At 32.7% G+C, this 19,962-nt stretch overlaps 4 protein-coding genes across 4 annotated transcripts in view; 2 read left to right on the forward strand and 2 right to left on the reverse strand.

Moving 5' to 3' along the window:
* The window catches only part of LOC108721957 (uncharacterized), a 3,383-nt gene extending 1,940 nt beyond the window's left edge, over nucleotides 1-1,443 (reverse strand). Inside the window, exon 1 of the mRNA XM_018446806.1 lies at nucleotides 1,381-1,443. Within this exon, the coding sequence (XP_018302308.1) occupies nucleotides 1,381-1,392 (12 nt within the window). The 5' untranslated portion in view covers nucleotides 1,393-1,443. The remainder of the gene's footprint in view (nucleotides 1-1,380) is intronic.
* Nucleotides 1,444-6,054: 4,611 nt separating this feature from the next.
* On the forward strand, nucleotides 6,055-9,221 carry LOC108721958 (uncharacterized). The gene is given in 2 exon segments (XM_018446807.1): nucleotides 6,055-7,934; nucleotides 7,937-9,221. Coding segments are annotated over 2 exon segments (3,042 nt in total). The 5' UTR covers nucleotides 6,055-6,135; the 3' UTR covers nucleotides 9,180-9,221.
* Nucleotides 9,222-11,718: 2,497 nt separating this feature from the next.
* l(2)k10201 (zinc finger protein 511 lethal (2) k10201) lies at nucleotides 11,719-12,880 on the forward strand. The gene is made up of 3 exons (XM_018446710.1): nucleotides 11,719-11,864; nucleotides 12,102-12,303; nucleotides 12,412-12,880. The coding sequence occupies exons 1-3, from the start codon at nucleotides 11,725-11,727 to the stop codon at nucleotides 12,865-12,867; spliced, it is 798 nt and encodes a 265-aa protein (XP_018302212.1). The 5' UTR covers nucleotides 11,719-11,724; the 3' UTR covers nucleotides 12,868-12,880.
* A 1,265-nt stretch (nucleotides 12,881-14,145) lies between these two features.
* Nucleotides 14,146-16,891, reverse strand: gt (transcription factor giant). Its single transcript, XM_018446660.1, has 2 exons — nucleotides 16,822-16,891; nucleotides 14,146-15,283 (listed from the first exon to the last, which is right to left on the reverse strand). The coding sequence occupies exon 2, from the start codon at nucleotides 15,271-15,273 to the stop codon at nucleotides 14,146-14,148; it is 1,128 nt and encodes a 375-aa protein (XP_018302162.1). The 5' UTR covers nucleotides 15,274-15,283; nucleotides 16,822-16,891.
* Nucleotides 16,892-19,962: the final 3,071 nt, after the last annotated feature.

Consider the following 19,962-nt stretch of genomic DNA (forward strand, 5'->3'; position numbering starts at 1 on the left):
ACGAATTTTGTAAAAATATCGATTTAATCTTTACAATGGTTGCAAATATGTATATACAGTGAATGTAAAATACTTTACAATAAATCTTCTTTTATAAAAATACAAAAATTTATAATAAAATTGGATGATCGCGTTGTTATCAGCTACATAAGTTGATTAAAAATTAATATCAGATGTACCTGATTTTTTAAAACGCCGCTAACATCCACAAAACAAGATGTAGGCTATTATATTTTTGTCTATATTACTCATTTCTCATATATTTTATATTATTGTTACTAAATATTGCCTATATTAACTAATAATATAAAATATTGATAAGGTACGATTTAGGCGACCAGTACGCATTCGGCAACTCTCTCCTACATTCTGTTCTAACATAAACAAACCAGCTTCGCATGTATTCCTTATCATTTTTTAAGCTAAATTTCTCGATTGTACGAATACTTCTTGAACATCCAAACAACTCAATTTTTAATTTTCGCTTATTTTTTCAGATGATATATTTTTTATAATTAATACACATCTTTTTGGCATATATAATTTTAAGAAACATAGAGTCTATTTTATTTTTTATGAATAAATTGTTAATTACCCAGAAAGAAATGATTATCAATCAAACGTCGAATCGACGTCAAATTGGTGTTGAAATCATCGTATCGATATCGATCCGACATCATTTCAATGACTTATTTTTCGCTGGATATTTACTTTTTAAAAATAGTTTTTTTAAAAAATATTTTCTCTGTGTACGAATACTTTTTGCACTTACTGTATATATATCTCACGCACAAAATTGAGTTACCGACAAAATTCTTTCGGTTCGACAATTTTATCGACAAATATCGGTCGAAGCTAGATCTTAAATAATTCAATCTTGAATCACTAAATATGCTATATATGTACTTGACATATATAGTATACCACACTTGTAGTCTAACAAACTGCGCGCCGAAAAATTTCCGGACTATATAAACGCAATTAAACCACTGTAGTAATCTCGCGAATTAAATTAATTTCTAATAATTTCGATGCTCGAACATCATATTTCAAAGATGTTAATATGCTGAAAAAACTGTAATTAAATTTATTGCGAAAAATATTATCTCGGCCGGGAGTCGAACCCAGATCTCTTGTATTCCGTATGAGCGTCCTAAGCCATTAGATTACAGTTTGTTAGACTACAAGTATGATATATATGTCAAGTACATATATAACATATTTAGTAATTCAAGATTGAATTATTTAAGCATTTAAGATCTAGCTTTGACCGATATAGGGTTCTAGTTTATCGATTGTGTTCTCACATGTACGGTACATAAAAATGAGATTATTATTCACTAAATTTTATATTTCAATCTCTACGAATTAAATGCTTACCAGTAGCTTCATGTTAAGAATAGTGCGCACTAACTGATAGTGTTCAAGGGGTTGACACTTCTTTTATACTGCATTCCTTATACAAGTTGTTTGCTAAATTTATGGTGAATTCTAGATCCACCGGTATGCGCACACATACAACTAGCATCTTGACTAACAACTCTACAAAACCACTCCCATCTAAAAAATCGTTGAACGACATAACGATTGCATGAAAGAGTATCGCGATTTATTTCCGAGGTCAATCTTCTAATTGAAAATATATGAGATATACAAGATAAATGAGAAGTTAATATTATTTTGTCACTTGCTTTTTACAATATAAAAGATATTACAAAAAATATTCGAATAAAATTATAAGATAAAATTGCTCGATTTATGTTACGCTAAATATAAGATTGAAAAGAAGACAATGTTCTCTTAATTATTTTAAAAGAGATAAAAATGTTACACTTTCACGCGACAACAAAGAATCGAACAAAACATATTGACGCACTCATTGCTATATTGTAGACGTTCACTTTCGCGAGACGATCTCTATGAGAGAAATCATTCCAAAAAAATTATATAAGTAACATGAGATTTTTATAAAAATTTACAGAAATTTTGCTTCTAAATTTTTTCTATGTATAATATCATTTTATGCAAGTAAACTCTTTTCTTAGATGACTATTAATAAAGTAAATTTTTGAAAAATATGTTCGTAACTAGACAATTTTTTAAAATAAATATTAATTTTTTGTAAATTCATAAAATTAATTACAATCTATTACAAGATTTTAGAGAAATAAACCAAGTATACAATTTGTTCAATTCATTATTAAAAATTTCATTATTAAAAATTAATGCAAGCAATATTTTAATAAATTAATTTTTTAATGGAATAAAAATGTGCCATCAAGTAATAAGATTACAATATAATACTGTGAAATATCTTTGCCTTATATGCAATATTCGCTGTCGTGACTGTACTAATTGATTTTGTTCAGTAACTACGTTTTCGCCACATTGCCACATTGCCACATTAATTCATAACGTAACAACGTTTATGAAAATGAGTGCAATCTCAATTTCTTATTTCATACTTGAATATTTAAGACTTAAATGTCGTTAAAGGAGATAAAATAACATGCATCGCTCGCATTGCTATTCAATTCGAATAGTACTACCGTTTACATTGCGTTCGTTCATGAAGTATTCCGAATTCATCCAAAGCCACGTAATCTTAAATGTATTAAGGACGTTATGTAATCGTGAGCCCTTCCTTAAACGCGCGGTCTGCGTTTTTATTCTATCCCTCCCTCGCGAATCGTCGTCCTAAGAGGTTTTATCGTCGCCAAACTAGGAAATAGCAACTTTCTCTGACCAAAGAGCAAATCATATACATCTACTTACGAAAGCCGTAACAAACGTCTTATAAGTTAGCGGAACAAAGTGAGCAGAATCAATTCTAACATTTTTATTTGTTGCTTATTTGTTGCTAAAAAGTTGCCAAGGAAAAAAATTTGTTGCTTTGTAAATTATAAAAAAACCGATGTTACTCTCGAGATATACAAGTTACGAATTTGTTACTTGTACAATAAGTATAAATAATAACGAAAACCAGTGTGCACACAAAAGTAAACTATTTGAAAAAAAATTTGTCGCTCGTTCAAATTTGGCATTGACGTATTATTTGAATTTGTTACTCCCGAAATATACGTTTCGAATTTGTTGTTTGCTGTAAAGTATTAAAAGACTTCTTGTGACATGGCCTTTTTATATGATTTATTATTATTATCATTCAGTTTGGGAGATTTTGATTATCACTAAGGTTCGGCTTCTAATCAGTCTTTTAGCTGCTGTCGCACCTTTTGCGTGCACCTATCACTCTTATTTTCTCTCATGTATTTTACTTTTTTACTACTTATAAACAGTTGCAGCAATAAAGTTATTATTATTATTATTATTGGTAGAAAAAGTAGCTGCTAGCATTTAATACTAAATTATTTTACAATCTAATTATATGTTTGAGAATTGCCAAAGTTTGATATTATTGCGTATTTTAAAATGCGAGGTAATTTTTATATCCTACAATGCGCTTAAGTTGACTCTACACGGTCAATAATACTGTCAGTATTAACAAATACTGACAATATTACTGATCATACTGGCCATAACCAAATGCCGTAATCTGTAAGAAATGACTATAAATCATAGTCGAATAATAGTATTCCTCTCTTACAATCGAATGAGAGAAGAATACTCGACTGTGATTGGTCAATTATTATAGACGGTTGCGGCCAGTATAAATGCTCCTTAACTCAACCATCACGATTGCCAATGTAAGAAAAACTAAACACAGTTTGTCTCACAATCAGAAGAGGAAAAGAGAGAAGATATTTTGATACATTATATATATATAAACTGCTGTTGGCACTTTTGTGAGTTGTAATCGTCGATTAATTTAATCAGAAGTTAGTGAACAATTGGTAAAAGAAGCTCTAAATGGATAAAAAAAATGTCGAGAAAAACAGTTTTGTATACACAAAGATATTGAAAAGAATGGAAATCAGATTCATTGCTCAAAGATTGGAGTTCAGTTTTTTGCAAATGTTTTTTGTAAATGTAGGTACTTTGAAGGCACATTGTGGTCTTCTATAGAACATTCGAAAATCTCGAAGCATATGTAAGAAATAAGCGACAACACGAGAAAAATATCAGGGTGCTCCAGGATTCGAACCGAGGCCTAAGCCTAAAGTACCAAAAACAATAAAAATAATAAAAATTTAAGAAAAATACGTATACACTATAATTTAGTCTAACACTATAATTTAGTCTAAATTGTAGTATATGTGTTTCAAAGGTGAAGGGTAGCGAACCGAAATTTAAACTAAAGTATAAAAAGCACATAATTGGCACTAATGTACACATGTTGTCCACGTGATCGGCCACGTCGATATTGATTGGACACGACAAACGACTTGAATTCATATTTACTGCCATCGATCTTCCGTAATACTCCCGTCTTTCTATTGTCACAATCAACTGTAGTCGGACGTAACATAATTGTTTTTATGGAAATGCTCGTACGAATAGATACATTTTATATAACGCTTGCACGGATAGGTACATTTTATATAACATTGCCATATATATAGATATTTAAATAAATTCCTTATCACATATTGATTGAATTTCAAAATTCTTCGTTCAACTAAATACATCGCGTTAATTAATACAAATTAAAAGTTGGGTTAGTACAAGAAGCCTCTCTTCTTCAAATTTCATATCTTTTTTAAAAATATGTTATGTTATATTTTTCTCATTATTATGTTCAAAATGTAAGTCACTTTTTTTTATATGTAGCACACTTAAAACGGGAAATATAAATTATGTACATGCATTGACAAGTAAATTTTTAATTCATCGAAATCAATATCGGTTCTCTATTGATTAATTCGAACATGTAATGGTAGTGTTATTCTTAATAATCTTCGCTTCTTATTTTAGATTCTAAAAGTATGAGGTTGTCGACCCGAATATAAGAAAGTTTGTTACGAGAACAATTATTTTTCTTCACACTGGCAATTCTCAACGGAACAAATAAAAATATTTTTATTAGACAAGCTACTGAGAATCTGAGATAACGGCAGTAAATACAAATTAATTTTACGCTTGTGCACGCACTGGTGGAAACCCTTTCACTTAGGAAAGTAAAAAAATGCACAAACGCAAGCATGTACGGCAAGTCTGTCATATCTTTAATAGCTGGCTTAGTTATCTTAAACTTTTTTCTGGTGCATTATAATTTCAAATAAAAAATATTCTTCAATTTTATACAAAGAAATACTTATGTGTAAAAATTGTAAAAATTAATCCTTACATAAAGAAATACTTATTTGTATGGAATTAAAAATATTACAGTGACAATTGGCCTCTCTATAAGTAACTAAGAACAAATATTCCTTCCTTTTTTGTTTCTCGCTGTTCTCAGAATAATTAAATTATTATAATTAAAGTAACTCGCACCTTCCATTTTTTACTTACAAAACCTAATTATTGTTAACGATAGAAACTAACATATCTAATGTGGATCTTTCGTTCTCTTAAAAACTGTGGAATATTGCAACAGGTATGTTATTTTTGCGTGCAATTAAATGTCGAGAGAGAATTTATCTAGCCAGAATCGCATGAGCGCGCATAATTTTTTAGCATTTATTTCTTTAGTAGTAATACCAACTTATTCGTGCGCAATTCCGTACCTCAGTCATTCCCGCGCGCGCATTGCGTCGTACTGCTTCAGTTGTCGCAAATCAACGAGTAGGCCCGTACAATTCAAGAGAAACTCGATATTTCTTTCCGATATTATGCAAAAATTATCCCTGCCCGTCAAGTCATTGTTTAATGACAGCTATGCCGCCGCAATCGGCCGGCAGTCCTCGTGGAGTTCTGAGGCACAAAAGTAGCGCGATCCGACTGCAATTATTGCAACAATATCTACGGCCAAGTTTTAAATCATTTATCTATATAATTGATTATTGCTCATCTTTTAATAAAAACAGTAATAATAGTGATTGGTGACGTAAAACAAATGCTAGAATATAAACAGTATGTGTGAATTTTTCAGATAAGATAAAGACTGCAGATTTTAAAAGAAACGCGTGTTTCATACGAAAATAAAGTGCCTTAGTTCGATAGTTAAAAGTGACTTAATACGTAGATCTAATGTGCGGTATGCGATTGTTTCCGAACATCAATTAGGTGTCTTCCACGATGGAATTGTATGTACAAATATTTATTCTATGTTTACTGTGCGTCGCGCGCGCGTTCGAGGTGCCACCGGAGGAAATCACCGAATTCGAAGCAGGACCCTTGACGTACATCGAAAATCTATCGAAAATTCCTATACAAAAAACCGATGGAATCGACAAACAAACTACGGAAAATCCTCGCGATAAGAGAGCTCTCGGTGTTCTATTATCAGGCCTGGCCCAGATTTTTGGATACACGGTGACTCCAATTCAATTCGCCTCGCTGCCAAACCCAAACGTCACAAAACCCGCTGCAATGTCCAATTTGTCCAAGGTTGATGTAAGACAGCATGTTGCATCTTCTCAGCCTGCGAATACCACTGTGCCAAGGCAGCAAGAAACCATCAGGTTTACCGGTGTGCTGAACTTTGGCAATAATTCAAACATTTTAGGACATCTTCAGCAATATGAGCAGATCTTTCACGGTCGTCAAAATAATACAATAATGATGACGACATTGCGACCCGCATCAATGCTTCCTGCAAAGATTCCGGTGGATCCGAGGATAAACTCGCAACCGCCTCTGTTGGCGCCGTTCTTCGTCAAGATCCCATTGCCGATCGCGCCAAATCTTCTACCAATCGATCCTATCGAGAATCTCGAATTGTATCCTTTTCCACCAGTTTCCGTCAGTGACTCAAACGAAAATACGGAGACGCCGATTCGGAAAGAACAGGAGACGGTATATAGGAGTAATGAAGACACAGAGCGGTACACGGTGAAGGAAAAAGATATTTACGATGAGAAGGATGTGAAAAAGCCAATGAACAAAAATAATCATAAATTATATATCGACGAGCTGAACAAGCAGCAGAACAACGAATTGCGACGCAAACAACAAGAGCACGTCAAGAATCCAAACCAACAGGAAGAAGAAAGCAATCGTGATAAAGCTAACCACTACAAAGAGGAAGAAATAAATGAGAGACACAGGAATCACGAAGAGGAAATCGCTGACCGAAATCGAGATACTTCCAAGAATGAATCAACGGAAGAGAGAAGACCAACGCATCATGACGATGAGGAAGATGAAGATTCTGTGGAAAAATATAAGGAGTATGCCAGCCAGAAGAATCTCCCGAACAAGTCCTCGAAGCAATCGCCAAAGAATGAGAAAGAGGAAAACGAAGACTATCATGACGATAATTCTAACAAACAATTTAACGGATATAAACAACCTGAGGATTTCGACAAGTTCGTAGAAATAGGATATAATCAGCAGTTGCCAATCGGCGATTATTTCCACGACGGTAACCCCGAAGTGATTCGTGACAGCTACGGCGAGGTATTAGACAATAAGAAACTGAAGGATGATAGAATCGCCGATTACTTAGGTATGTTCAAGCATCCATATGTTCAAACTAACGCGTATGATTCGCAAAGAGTTCACAACAACCCCAAAGATGTGTCGCGGGAAGAGAATGAAGAAGAGACATCTGCCGAGGATGGTTACGATGAACATCTGACTAGACTGCAGAAGCTCAGAGAAGAATACGCCTTACCGGAGAATAAGTATGAAGAATACGACTTAAATGACGAAAATGAAGCGGATAGAAATGATGGAGAGAATCTGAGAATCCGAAATAATATGTCGATAGCATCAAGAAAACCTAAAAAACCGGAACATATCCGTGGTAAGGAAGATGATGACGATAATGTTGTAAGATTGGAGAACACGGGATCGCAAGAAGCCGATTTTGGAACATATGTGCCTCTCGTCGTGCCTGTGCGTTATATCAATGCGAATGACAAGGTAAGAACAGCCGGTTTAATGAAGACAATGCGAGTCCCACGCAAATAGTCTTTAAAGAGCAGAATCTGCTGACTCCGCAGATCGGTTTGCTTGAAAAACCACGACAATTACACGAAGGCGAGCACAAGGAGTTTCAGGTATGGCCACCGCCTTTCGATTACGCCTTTGACAATACGGAACCGGCGACTACTATCGTTCCGTCAAATTTACCGAATTATTATCCTATCACACAAAATTATACTCCGAATTATTACCAACATGTTGTAAAAGAAATAGCAGCACAAGACGCGAATGACAAGTCTTCAGAACAACCTTCCGGTTATCTTCTAGTCGTTGGTAATCCGGTACATCCGCATGGACAGCCTTACAATTTTTATTATTTCTCCAACGAAGCTGCGAACTCCCAAAGTCAAGTTCCTAATCCACATGTCGAAGTTCCGCATCCGCGAGACCCAGTCTATGATGCTCATCAACAAAGCGCCAGTGAACAGATCATCCAAGTAGAACCTAATATCACCAAATACAATCTGAATGAGACCACAAATAGTCCACATAACTATTACTATCAGCCTCAGGAAATTCCAACGAATGTTCTCGACCGTTATAAATATACTTTCGAAGAACGCAGGCCACAAATTGAAGAACCATTTGATATTGATATAAAAAGTCAAATTCTTAACACGGAAAATTGGTCGAATAAGATATACAGGCCGCAATCACTAAGTAATACGGTCGAGGAATCTCCTCGACCAGTCTTTACATTGCAGAATATTCTGCCTTCAAATCGGAACGCGCAAAGTAGATCGTCGGAAAGGCCGCGTCATTCACGGCTGTTAAGAAAACGACAGAGTTTGCAGCCAGAAGAAGAAAACCGCAAGAACGACGAAGAGGTAAAAGCTCCGCAGCAGATCCTGACGAGCAAGCTATTCGACGATCCCCAGAGCGCGCATGATTTCTTCGGTTTCAGCAAAGACGATTATAACTTTGGAAGCGAAAGCAATAATGCAACGAAAGTTGTCGAGGAGAATGGCAAAACTACGAAGGAATCGGATGCGTTCATTGCACCGGAACCAACCGCTTATCATCACGATGACGAAAGTATCATAAAACAGACCGATGAATCAGAAAATGATATGGAGAAAGCCAAAGTCAGAGAATATCGGAACAAAGTGGCGACCTTGAAAGTGTCGGAGCGGAGGCAATTAAAGCCGAACGGACCGATCCACTATGTGGAATTTATACGCAATATCTAATTGTAATGTTACGTAAAAATATTTCAAGTAAATTATTAGTCTGCGGGCAAAACGTTGTTCATTCGTTAATTTGCGCAACAAATAAAATCTAATTCGATACGGAAAATATATCATATACATTTTTCGTATATCTAGCTCTGATGCACGCATGAAGTTCTCGAGTTGTACTTAGTTTTAATTTTAATAAATCTCTTATATTCTGTCATTCTCTCAAGAATAACATATAATGTAATATAAAGTACATAATTGGCTGTAATAAATTATTAATTACATTAATAATCTGTGCACGTGTAGAATAAAATCACACAAATATCTACACTGCACACGCACAATATTAATAGTCTATGCAGACTACATGTGCAGTAAAATCACATACACATACTCACACATACACAAATAAACACAAAAAAGGAAGTGTCTTTTTTTAGTCTTTGAAAAATAAAAGAAAATAATGTTTAATACCTATTATTCTATATCTTCAATCAAATTATTTATATTATAAACCATAAAACTTTAAATGTGTATAATCGAAAATAATTAATTTCATTTTACAAATGCTTTTCAAAATATTTCTCAAGAAATTAAAAATTTATAGCCTAATTATTTAATATTAAATTATTTTAAATAAAAATAAAAATATGAGTGTTTTTGAAATTAAATATATTAACAAAAAAATAAATGATTTAGAATTTGCTTAGACAGGTTTACAAAATAAAAAATATTTTATGTCAAAATATTCTTTTTCCATATGCATATGTTACAGGAGAAAAGAGAAGAAATACAAAGAAGGGATGAGCTAGAGAACAGGATGACAGAGATATTGGAAAACCTGAAGACGCGATTATTAGTTGAATAAATAGAGTGTCGATTATGCATATTATTTATGACTTATTACATATCGACAATTTATTTTTGTTATTTCTCATTATGTTTTGCAGGATTTCATGAGAAAATAAAATTAATCATATCAGCATAGCCCCTATCGATTTGTTAATCTTTATCATACATATTCAAGTGCCTATTGCAAATAACAATGAATCTTTAGCTTATTTGCAAATAAAACGTTCTTTTTTTCATACAAGTGACATCAGAAATTGAACTGCCGAAATTATATTTGTTTCAATTATCACTTTCCTTTCAATATATTTCGATTATCAATTTTTAATTTTAATTGTCTACATCCATTATTAGTTCATTTACGCCTATTGTTGTATCTATATCGCCGTATTCATGTTACAATAAAATTATGTAATATCATACATTGGAGTTTCAGTATTTCCTACCTTGCCAATTTCCTTTTTTCCGTCCAATAAATACTCAGAAGACATCACAGGATCGTATTCTGAATCATACAAAAATAATAAAATTAATAATAAAGTTATATCATCACTATTCTAATTAAAGCTACCCGTCAAAATGACATTTTTGACATTTCGACTTCAAAATAACGTTAAAATAACGTCACTTTGCTATTCGAGATATGTTGAGTGAAGTTTCAGTATTTTGTCCTACCTTGCCAATTATCTGTACATCAATACTCAATATTCAGAATATTCAAAAGCCTCAGGATCGCTCTCTAAATCATACATTGAATAATAAAATTAATAATAAAGTTATATTACCTCAGATATAGCAAGATGACGTTATTGTTCTCGTTTTGGAGTCAAATGACGTTTTTGACATTTTGACAAAATGGCAGTAAATAACGTCACTTTGCTGCCTGAGATACGTTGAATGAAGTTTCAGTATTTCACCCTACCTTCCTAAGTTTCATTCTCCTTCCGATAAACATCAATCAAGATCATCGAGATCGCATCTCGAATATCGTCTTAGATCGTAAATACGCGGATGCGCGGTTTCGCGATCGCGATCGAAGAGCGGCCATGATGGTTCGTCGGATTGTTCGGCGGAGCTAACAATTAGATCTCTGGATTTAACGCTACATTCGGAGCGCGTGTGAAAAATTACAACGCGCTTATGATTTCTTATCACCGGATGACACGCGTTACCGATTCTCACTCTTAAACGCGAACTTTCCCGCGTATTTCCCTCGCAACTCACCACGAAACGTCACTTCGCGAAAACCGGGTCACGTCATCTTTACGGGAACTGCTCGCGTTCAAATTTCGATTATCGAAGTGGTGTGCACTGCGATAGGTCGAACCGGCAGCCAATGGGCGTCGAGGCGCCATCTTGGATCGCGAACGCAATGCGTTGCGCCGGTTGGTGCAGCACTCGCTGTATCGTTAAAGGCAGTATATACGAACGGTATGAACAATAAACATTGCACTTATTCGATCGATAAACGTAATAAAAATTAATGAATATAGTCGCATTGAGATTTCTCAAAGGAAACGCGCGCTATATTTATTTATACGGTATCTGATCTAGTGTGGCTTCCAACAAACGACACAAATAACACAGTGTGACACAATGGATCATTGCATCCTTGTTGTTTACCAATGTTAAACAAAGATGACATGACCAGTGTCGCACTGTGTCGCTTGTAACAGTTGTAACTCGTTGGAAGGCACACTAATCCGCTATGGAAGAGGCTCTTCAGCAGTTAGGTGTCGGAATTCGCCCTGTGAACGATCCCTTCTTTGAAGATTCTTACAAAGTCTGCAAGGTCTTCCAGAAAAAGGGCGTCACGATTGATGACGAGGAGGAACTTTGCCACAAAGTGTGAGTACAGATTTCTCTTTAAGAAAAATGATGACATAACCTAAAAACTTGTTTTTGTTTTGATTATCACCATCTCTGCCGTCCTTCATTCAATACTTACATGATTCATCATATAAAGAATTCTGCAAAGAAATTTCAAGAATCCTAAAATATTGTTCTATTTCTATTATAATGGAAGAGAAATGGTTGCCTACTTGATTTATAATAGAGAAAAGTAAAGTCAATATCTTGTTTCAGAATCAAGGAATTCCCATGTTACGTTCTAGGATGCAAGAAAACTTTTCAAACGCTGCTCGATTATGAAATGCATTATGACATCTCGCATCGATATGTTTGTACAGAATGTAAAGTATCCAAACCAAATCCACGATTGTTGGAGATTCATATTCAGGAGACACACGATGTCTTCTTCAAAGTCTTATCGGAGAAGAAAGCCATGGTATACATATCATACAGACTATATTTTTGTATAAATCTATGTTACAGTATTGTTAAATATATATTGTTACAGTATTGTTAAATATACTTAATATAGATATTCTTCTAGTATAAATGTTATGATTCTGAATGTGACATAAAATTCAATAATCCAATGGAGAGGAAGGAACATTGCATTAGAGTACATAAATTTCCAAAGAAATATCGGTTCGACGATACGTCGTATTACACCAAGGAAGAGGAATCAAATAAAATGGAATTTGATATTGTTGACAATAAAAAAAAGAAGAAACCTAAGATACTCTTGAATAAAAATCAGAAAAGCAAGATGTTCACAAAAAATACTACTAGTGCAGTCTGTAAAAACAATGATAGTGTAAAAACAATTTCAAGTGTGGAAACAATTTCATCAACTAGTATAAAAAGTAAAATAACGCCATTAGCTTTTATCCCTAGACAAGTACAAAAATCCTTTTCGAAGGTACTTACAAATAATCAAAATAGAGAACAGAATGTTCTTGAGTCAGATACTATGATGGAACTTGCAGATACATTGCCTAATTGATAATTTATGTGTATGCGAAATTTTCTTTTTAATTTTAATGATGAAATGTTTTGAAGGATTTGTATGTATAACTGTAAGAATATATTAATTTTAAGATATAAAAATTAAGTAAACAAACGTATTTAATTTATAACAACGTATTTAAAAACATATTTGTAGGATATATAAGAAAGGAAATTATAGAAATTATATTTTAAATATTTTAGTGCTTCAAAACAATAATGGAACAAACATAATGGTACAAAAGAACTTTTATTCTTTTCATGAAATATAATGCTATATACTAATATATGTAATACGTGTATAATGTTTACAAATTTCCGAACGTTTATTATACTAAACTTTGGTTAAAACTTATCTCAAATCAATACATACTGTATGTACATAATATTTTTAATATTTCTGTTTGCACAAACCAAATATATAATATTTTGACAATTTTACATATTAACAAATTTTAATCCGTATTGTATTGCAAAAATAGGATAGAGTCATTAATATTGCGTCAATTTTGATATTTTTGTATCAGTCTATTATTTGTAATCATTATATTAATAGCGTCGATTATAAAGCATATTTAAAAATTACCACATAACTCCACACATTCTCAGTTTTAATTTCTTATACAACGCACCTTATAGTTTTTACATTGGAACATCACATGGTTGTATGGAGTTTGCATGTGATAATTTATACTTTAGTATCTAAAGAAAAATGTTCAAAGATATATTTACACACGAAACAAATAACCTGCCAAAATATTTTCTTACATCAGTTGTGAATATTTTCATGACACGGTGAAGAATTGTCAGATAACTAAATATGTACACACATATGTACAGTATTATATCAAATATGTGGCAATATGTCTAAGAGTGTAGTATAGTATGTGTATATATACTATACTCATATATATACTCATACATACTGTGTAAAAATATATATACAAACTATATGTTACATATAGTTTGTAGTTATATATTTTATATACCAAATATATTAGATAAATACAAAAAATATATATATGTATCAAACATTTAAATATATTCCTTGTAATGGATGTTATGGAAACTGCATCATGCTAATGCTCAATTTCTTCACCTCTAGATAACTTTATCCAGGCGATATCTTCCAGATTTACAGTGGGATATCTCTTGGATAAAGTTATCTGTAACTTATCTGGAAGTGAAAAAATTGGGCATAAATCCGTTATTATTGTATACTAGATATCACATGTCGTAATAATAATTCACAACTAACCAAATTACTTGATATAAATTATTGTATATAAATATGTCTTTGTGCCTCCATCCTGAGTCTTTGTGTCTCCATCCTGAGTCTCTGTACTTCCATCCTCAGTTGCGCATTCTCGTATTCGAGGAAACTAGTTCGGATTGCGAGCTCGTCTTCCTTAGCCCTTCGAGCATCTCTGGAACGCTTCGCTGCTTCGTTATTTTTTTTTCTTCTTTCCCAATAAATAGCACCTTTCTCATCGACGGTACTAGTAGGCAATCCAGGACTGCTAGCAGACTTGGATAGTCGACGCATTTTAGGATTCGATGTATTTTTGTTTATTTTTTTAATGTTTTCAAGTATCATCTGACGGAACTTTGCATAGTTCTCATTCGAATTGTGATCAACAGTATTAAAAATAGTCAAAAAATTGTTCGGGTAGGCCTTGAAAGGTCTTGGTGTTTTCTTCGTAGCATCCGAAGACGTTGATGGTTTCGTATCCGACGTCGAGCATTCTGCTGGCATCGAAACGATTCTTCTGATTTCATTATTTGTTATAAAAGATTGCGGTGTTTCTATATACGGTAAATACATTTTTGGTACTACGGGAATATTCATGGTTTCGTTCGGGAATGCAAGTAGCGACGGCTGCTGAGGCGCTACCATTGTTACTTCTGGAGTAACATTATGCGTACTTGTTAATGGCACAGTATGTTTCAATTGGTTACTATTTTCATGGTAGTCCACAGAATCCTTCACCTCTTTCGGTGAGTTTGACTCAGAATATGGTGATAGCATGGCACTACTGCCCGCGATGGGAGTCTGTGTATTTTCATTTAGAAAAGGTATCTGTATTTCTTGATATTTTTGCTTCGTTGCTGAAGGCAAAGTTTGCGATAAGCCAATGGATTGAATTATTTCGTCCGCGATGGGAGTCTGTGTATTTTCATCTAGAAAAGGTATCTGTATTTCTTGATACTTTTGTTTCTTTGCTGAAGGCAAAGTTTGCGATAAGCCATTGGGTTGAATTATTCCGACTTCGGACAATGTAGACGTCACGCGCTTCTTGCATGATAGATCCAGAACCAACGTATTAAAGTCTGAGTTATCCTTTTGCTCAAACAAATGTTCAAAACGACTTTCGTTATGTCCTTTGTAATAGTTTTCCATCATTTATAATTAGCTGCAACAAAAGATTATAAATTATTATTAATTATTAATTCATATATATTGAAAATATATTGCGTGTATGTGCGAATGTGAAAATTAAAGAATGTACAGTCTAAAAAAATATTTAAAATTTTAAACAATCTTATATTAGCATAAAATTTATCAAGTCTTTTTCAATAAAAAATCCTAATTAATTCTGCAATAATTCAAATTCTAACTACCACGTTAACGCAGTTATAGCAGTATTTTCCCTGCATTTTAAAACTTTGATTGTTCTTTAAATAAAGAAAAAATAATATATTGTTATATCCTTTATATTATTTTGCCAGCATAATGAAATATGCGTACCACGTGCATTGGCAATATAATACATTTGCGCTTCATTATTTTCGTAGCTATGATTTAAGTGAGCGTACGACGGAATAAATATTTTTGTAGGAAGAACGTGCCAGTCTTATCACTTCCTATCGGCAATTCCTACTCAAACATTCCACTCAGGCTTTAATGACATTCATTGAATACATTTTCTAAATTTAATTATAAAGCGAAAGAGAATGTGAAAGAATGCAACTTAAAAATGTACGCATTGTACAGGGTAATCCGAAATTCGAGGAATCAGAGTATAGGACATGATACTTTATGCTAAAAGAAACAATTTTTTCCTTTTGCAAAATTGCGTCTGACAAGTAGTTTTTGCAGGAGAGCAGGTTGAAGTTATACGAGTAAACGCAAAAATTATTTATCGAATGTAATTTTATTACAGGAAAAAGTTGTTCGTTTTAACACAAAAAACAATTTTTTCCTTTAGCAAAATTGCGTCGTTTAGCAAAAAGTTGTTTGTTTTAGCATAAAGTATCATGTTCTACATTCCGATTCCTCGAATTTCGAATCACCCTGTATAATGAGCAATAACGAGCTTCGTATAGATTTCATATATAATCACATAAATAGATCCTTTAGATAAGTTATTCTGTGTCAAATAAATTTATGTAATATAGTTTTTATTTTTTCTTATACATTAGAGACAGATAGATTTGAAATTAATTGTAATTCTGTGCATATGTGTGTGTGTGTACCGTAAATCGTACGAATTTATAAATATCTATTTCTTGTAAATCTTACGCTAGCAAGAAGCTGTCTGTAAGGAGTTTCACTTTATTGCATAAAGTAAAAAAATTATGAACACTCGTAAATTCTTACAAAGTCATATGATAACGTGTTACAAGTCTTATGCGATTCTACTTAAAGAGAATTGACCTATAAATCTGAAACTAATGGAGATAATTAATTGACGGCGGTTTAAAAGTGAAAAAAGTATCTTTTCGTTGATAGAACAAATATAACAAAATAATGCAAACACTGAGAGAGTTATGTATAAAATATCAAGGCGGTTTTTAGCTTTTCAATCTTTCAGCACTGTTTTATGGATAAATTCGACGATGTGTAATATATAGTATGCATAAGATTAAAAAAAAATTTTATTTTTCAAGTTTAAAAAGTGCAAAAATATTATTCGACAGAATTCTGTCGCAATTTTGTAAATATGCTTACCTAATAATCCAAGTTTAATCCAAGGTTACATTGAAATCACTGGTAGCACAACACTTACAATATGCTCGTTTTCTTATTATTATATTTGATTACCGCGAGCGCGTGATTACTTTAACGCGTATTTGTTTCGAACGTAGGAAAAGAGATGAACTGGATTTCCTACTCGAGACAAACTTTACTGGGCAAATTTCTGTATCTATCTAGTCTCGGCCGGGGTTGGAGAGCTTTATATAGCTACCCTTGTGAGGCCCCAAACTCTTTCTTAGGGAAAGTAGTGGGGAAACTATGCAACCTGTTGGTCGAATTTCGAGATGGTATGTGTTCTTTTGAATTACAGGCAATCATAAGCAATTTCCAAAATAACACACGACATAAAGCCGTAGATGCATTTACGTAGTTTCTTATTTTAGCATATTTTTAATTTTATAGTATATATTATTTATTTCAGTGCTCGGATTTAATTGCGCATTTCGGCCGATTTTCAGCTTGGTTTTCCTGCCCCTTACTTCACCAACCCCCGCGCAGCCTAAATGCCGATCGGCATTTACAATCAAGTTGAAAATCGGCCGAAATATGCAACTAAATCCGAGCACTGATTTATTTTATTTTAAAAGATTTCTTTATATATATATATATATATACTTGCAATATACTTTTATTTTGTACAATCTAAAGGTTTATGTACTGAGAGACAATATATTATTCTGTTCTGTATTTGCTAGATAAGTATGTCGTTTCCTTTTTTTTATGAATTATAATATAATATTATATTGTTACATAATATAATAATAATAATAATTTAATAAGAAAATCTAATATCATATATTTTCTACATGGTCTACTGCAGATTATACTAAATTATACAGATGTGCAAAAAGAATTGACCGCCCGTGTGTAATAATAATTTTGCTACCCCAGAAATGTGTATATATGTATAGTTATTTCAGTTGTAGAAATCAACTAAAAAAGGAATCGTGCTAGAATCGTACTTTTTCTTTTCTTAATTTTAATTCTTAGATTCAGAAAAAGATAAAGAGTAAATCAAACCAGAATTAAAGTTAATCTACATTCGTAAAAATGGACATAAGAAAGTAAAATTGTTTTATATTGATCAACAATAGAGGAAAATAATTTTAATAAAGACGCTGTCAATTCAGAAAGCTATTTCATTGCGTTTATACATCCAAATCTATAGTTTAATAAATTTTAACTTCGATTTTGACTCATCTATGTACTATGCACGCATTGCACAATCATTAAGTACCTCTGATGACTCGGACACGTAATGTAACAATATTTTGAAATTGATTAGATGAGAATATCTTTTTTATCAGATATTAAATTAAATAAACGTAGACAAAAGAAATTAAGACAATTTAAGAAAGAAGATATACGAGGGTCGTCTGAAAAGTTTTGAGCCTAACATAGAAACAAGTAATTTTTCGGTCAAATTCAATTTTATTTTTCCACATAGTCTCCTTTTAAGTCGATACATTTTTTCCAGTGATGCTCCCACCCCTTTAATCCATTCAAATAATACTGAGCGTCTTGCTTTGCAAAATAGGCGTCTACGGATGCGGCGACCTCGTTCGATGAAAATTTCTGTCCTCCGAGCCAAATTTTGAGCCTAAGAAACAGAAAAAAGTCGCTGGGGGCCAGATCTGGTGAATACGGTGGATGGTCAATTAATTCGAACCGCAATTCGTGAATTTTTATCATGGCGACTGCTGATATTTGATTTTTTCCATTTTTACAAAAACATTGACATTGACTGGCACAAATGACTGTCAAACAACAATTAAGCGCCGGAAGTAGCTACAATTTTCGCAGGTATCTTTCAAAGTATGTACGATTATAGTACCAAAATTGTTTTGACGAATAATGCCATCTTCATGTTGAGGCTCAAAACTTTTCAGACGACCTATATATATGTGATGAGATGTGATATAATTAGCTCCAAATTTAAATTAAATATCCTATCTAAGAAAAGACTAAAAATTTATTGCCTTTTGGCGTATAAATCTTTATAACTTACAAAATAAAAATAAATTACAAATAAATATTTTTACTTAAGTAATCTAATTGCATTATTATTATTATTATAACTTGCGGAAATTGACAATAAATTAACTTATGCGAGATATTAGCATTTTTGGAAATCTATAGAACTGAAAGCAAATATTCTTATCTATTTTTCCTGTTCTTCTTCCCAAATTTTATATGGAAATAGTGAGAATTTGCTTATACAGGGTGTTTGATAAAATTCTTAGGTAACGATAAAATTCTCGCATAGAAGTAGAGCGGACTAAACTGAGTCGAAAAGTCCTCTACCATTTTACAATTTTCACAATAGTTAACAGTATAATTATTAATTACTAAAAATCGCCGAATATTTTGGTTTTTAATAATTTTTTACTCAAGCACTATCAACTTTACAGAAAAACAGCAAGTGACAAAAATTCTTTATTTTCTTCTCATAGAATTCTGAGAATTTGTTCAGAATTTTTTAGTATCGCATTTTCTCATGTTGGTAAAAATAATTGCCAATAAGAAAATGCAGTACTAAAAAGTTGACAAGAAATTCTGAAAAAATTCTTAGAGATTTTTTTCACTGATAAAAAATATAACGTAGCATTATTTTATGTCACGTTACATTTTTTGTCTGTGCGTTGATTAAAGTTTAAAATTATGTGCGAATCTAAGTTTCGGTCAATAGTACGCAACGTAATGCGTTACGGAAAAGCTTGTACGGCTAAAGAAAAGTCGGCTGCCTGCGCCCGCGTTTCGTGATAAACATTTTTAAAATTAAAATATATATTAAATAGGTTAAGAAATTGTTTGTCACAAGAACATTTGTATATACATCAGATATTCTCTCTGATAAAATCGGCAGAACTTCTTAAATCTATATTTATTTCAATCTATATTTATTCGGATTCTCAATCAAACACCCCGAAGAGGTATAAACCTGACCGTGTGACCTCCATGCGGTACATCTTGGGTAATGCTAACGCGGTACTGAAATTTTGAAGTCTTATAATTCAGGAAGATCTCAATTAAAAAAGGTTTGTAACTATTGTCTCGACGTCAGCTATAAGAATATATAACGAAAGATATGGTTATCATTAAAAAAATTCAAGT

The sequence above is a fragment of the Mycetomoellerius zeteki genome, unplaced genomic scaffold (assembly GCF_001594055.1).
Source record: "Mycetomoellerius zeteki isolate Tzet28-1 unplaced genomic scaffold, Tzet1.0 scaffold188, whole genome shotgun sequence".
Classification (NCBI taxonomy): domain Eukaryota; kingdom Metazoa; phylum Arthropoda; class Insecta; order Hymenoptera; family Formicidae; genus Mycetomoellerius; species Mycetomoellerius zeteki.